The 1,708-nt window shown below is 58.5% G+C and overlaps 1 protein-coding gene across 1 annotated transcript; it reads left to right on the plus strand.

Moving 5' to 3' along the window:
* Positions 1-478: 478 nt before the first annotated feature.
* LOC125533734 lies at positions 479-1,267 on the plus strand. The gene has a single exon (XM_048697097.1). The coding sequence runs from the start codon at positions 737-739 to the stop codon at positions 995-997; it is 261 nt and encodes an 86-aa protein (XP_048553054.1). The 5' UTR covers positions 479-736; the 3' UTR covers positions 998-1,267.
* Positions 1,268-1,708: the final 441 nt, after the last annotated feature.

The raw sequence follows: 1,708 nt of genomic DNA on the forward strand, positions 1-1,708 counted from the left end.
GGGCCCACCGGGGGTGTGCGTGCCGCGCGCCTCGGCACTACCGGCCCAGGTGTGCGGGAGATGCGGGCGAGCGCGGGGGGGGGGGGGGGGGGGGGGGGGGGGGGGGGGGGGGGGGGGGGGGGGGGGGGGGAGGGCAGGTAACACCTGGCGGGCGCGGCCGTGCGATGGGAGCCGATCGAACGGTTCTTGAGCGGCCGCTCGAGACGAGACGCGAGCGCACGCGCACTAATGTGTATTTCCGTTTTATATTTACTTTCGCTTTGTAGTGCTATCGAACTATGCGGTTTCGCTAATGAAACCGGGGAGAGGTCCAACACATGGATACAAACGGCCATCCAAGAAATACAACACACGCATGATATGCATCTTGCACAACACAACACAGACACATCACATCACATGAGTTGGCCAGCCAGGCCTGCTATTTTTGTATAGTCAACCGGCCACCCCTCACCCTCAAAGCCTCAATCATCCCCCTCCCCTACACACGGGCAATCCACGCCGCGGATCGGGAAACGGTGACCGACGACCCCATCCGGCCATCTTATTAGTAGCACCTACGGCACAAGGCAACAACGCACGCCTCTCCCAGCGCCCAAACACTCCGCTCGGCTGCTAGCTGCGCGTCCATACAAACGCAGTTACGCGCACAAGTACAGAACCGCCCCCTCCTCTTCCGGGAGGCCGGCCGGCCGGCCAGCCCGCTCCTCCCCTCCCACCCACCTCTGTCCTTAGCATGGTGAGGGACACCGGCGGCGCCCTGCAGCTGCTGGCGGTGCTTCTCCTCGTCCTGGCGTCCGAGCTCGCCACCTTCAGCTGCGGCCACAGGATCCCCAGGGCGGACGTCGCCGCCTGGAAGCGCGGGGCGACGCCGACGGGACGCACGGCGTCCACCACGACGACGACGACGGCCACTCGTGCCGGCGGCGCGGCGGCGGCGGCGCTCGGCGACTCCAAGAGGCTGGTGCCGCAGGGGCCGAACCCGCTGCACAACTAGCGCCGCGCAGGTTCTTCCTCGCTCCCATTTTTCTCGCGCGGAAGAACGCCGGCTATCTAGCGAGCGACTGAGTAGTGTGTGGACGATACAATCACATATGCAGTGATGTAACTGTAATTAGCTAGCCCATTAGATCGAGCTCCGGAGATTGCATCCAAAGAAATAGTGTAAATTACATGTACGATGTATCTTCTTCTTCCTCCATGATTTTCACTACTTCTTTGGAGCAAAGATCTGAAACAGCAGGACAATTATTGATTGACTGATTGATTGATTGGGAGCTTGCTGCAGCCCTGTCCCTGCGAGAGCTTGGAGCGGTCAATGGCTGTCCTCAGTGTTTAATTTCGGAGGGCGTTTAGGGTCATTTCGCGTTGGCCAAGGCGTGGCAAGCGGACAAGGGCGCCACGACAAGCGGGTGCTTTGTCACGCCATGGCTAAAATATGATTGATCCTCACTAGCCTTTTTGTTTGCTTATGGGAGTGATCTCATCAGTACACATTTGTTGTTATCTTTACCCCCTCACATGGCGAGAAAAGTAGGAGATTAAAAACTGTTGGTAGGTTACGTTGGTCTTTTGATTCGGTAGGAGATAGGCAGGAAAGGAGTGGCCGTGTAGTCCGGCTGGAAGGTCAAACAACAGCCGGTCTAGACCGGCAGTCAGTTTGAGTCAGTGGAAATTTAAGCCATAATCTACGATCATCACCAGGAAA

The sequence above is a fragment of the Triticum urartu genome, chromosome 2 (assembly GCF_003073215.2).
Source record: "Triticum urartu cultivar G1812 chromosome 2, Tu2.1, whole genome shotgun sequence".
NCBI classification, from domain to species: domain Eukaryota; kingdom Viridiplantae; phylum Streptophyta; class Magnoliopsida; order Poales; family Poaceae; genus Triticum; species Triticum urartu.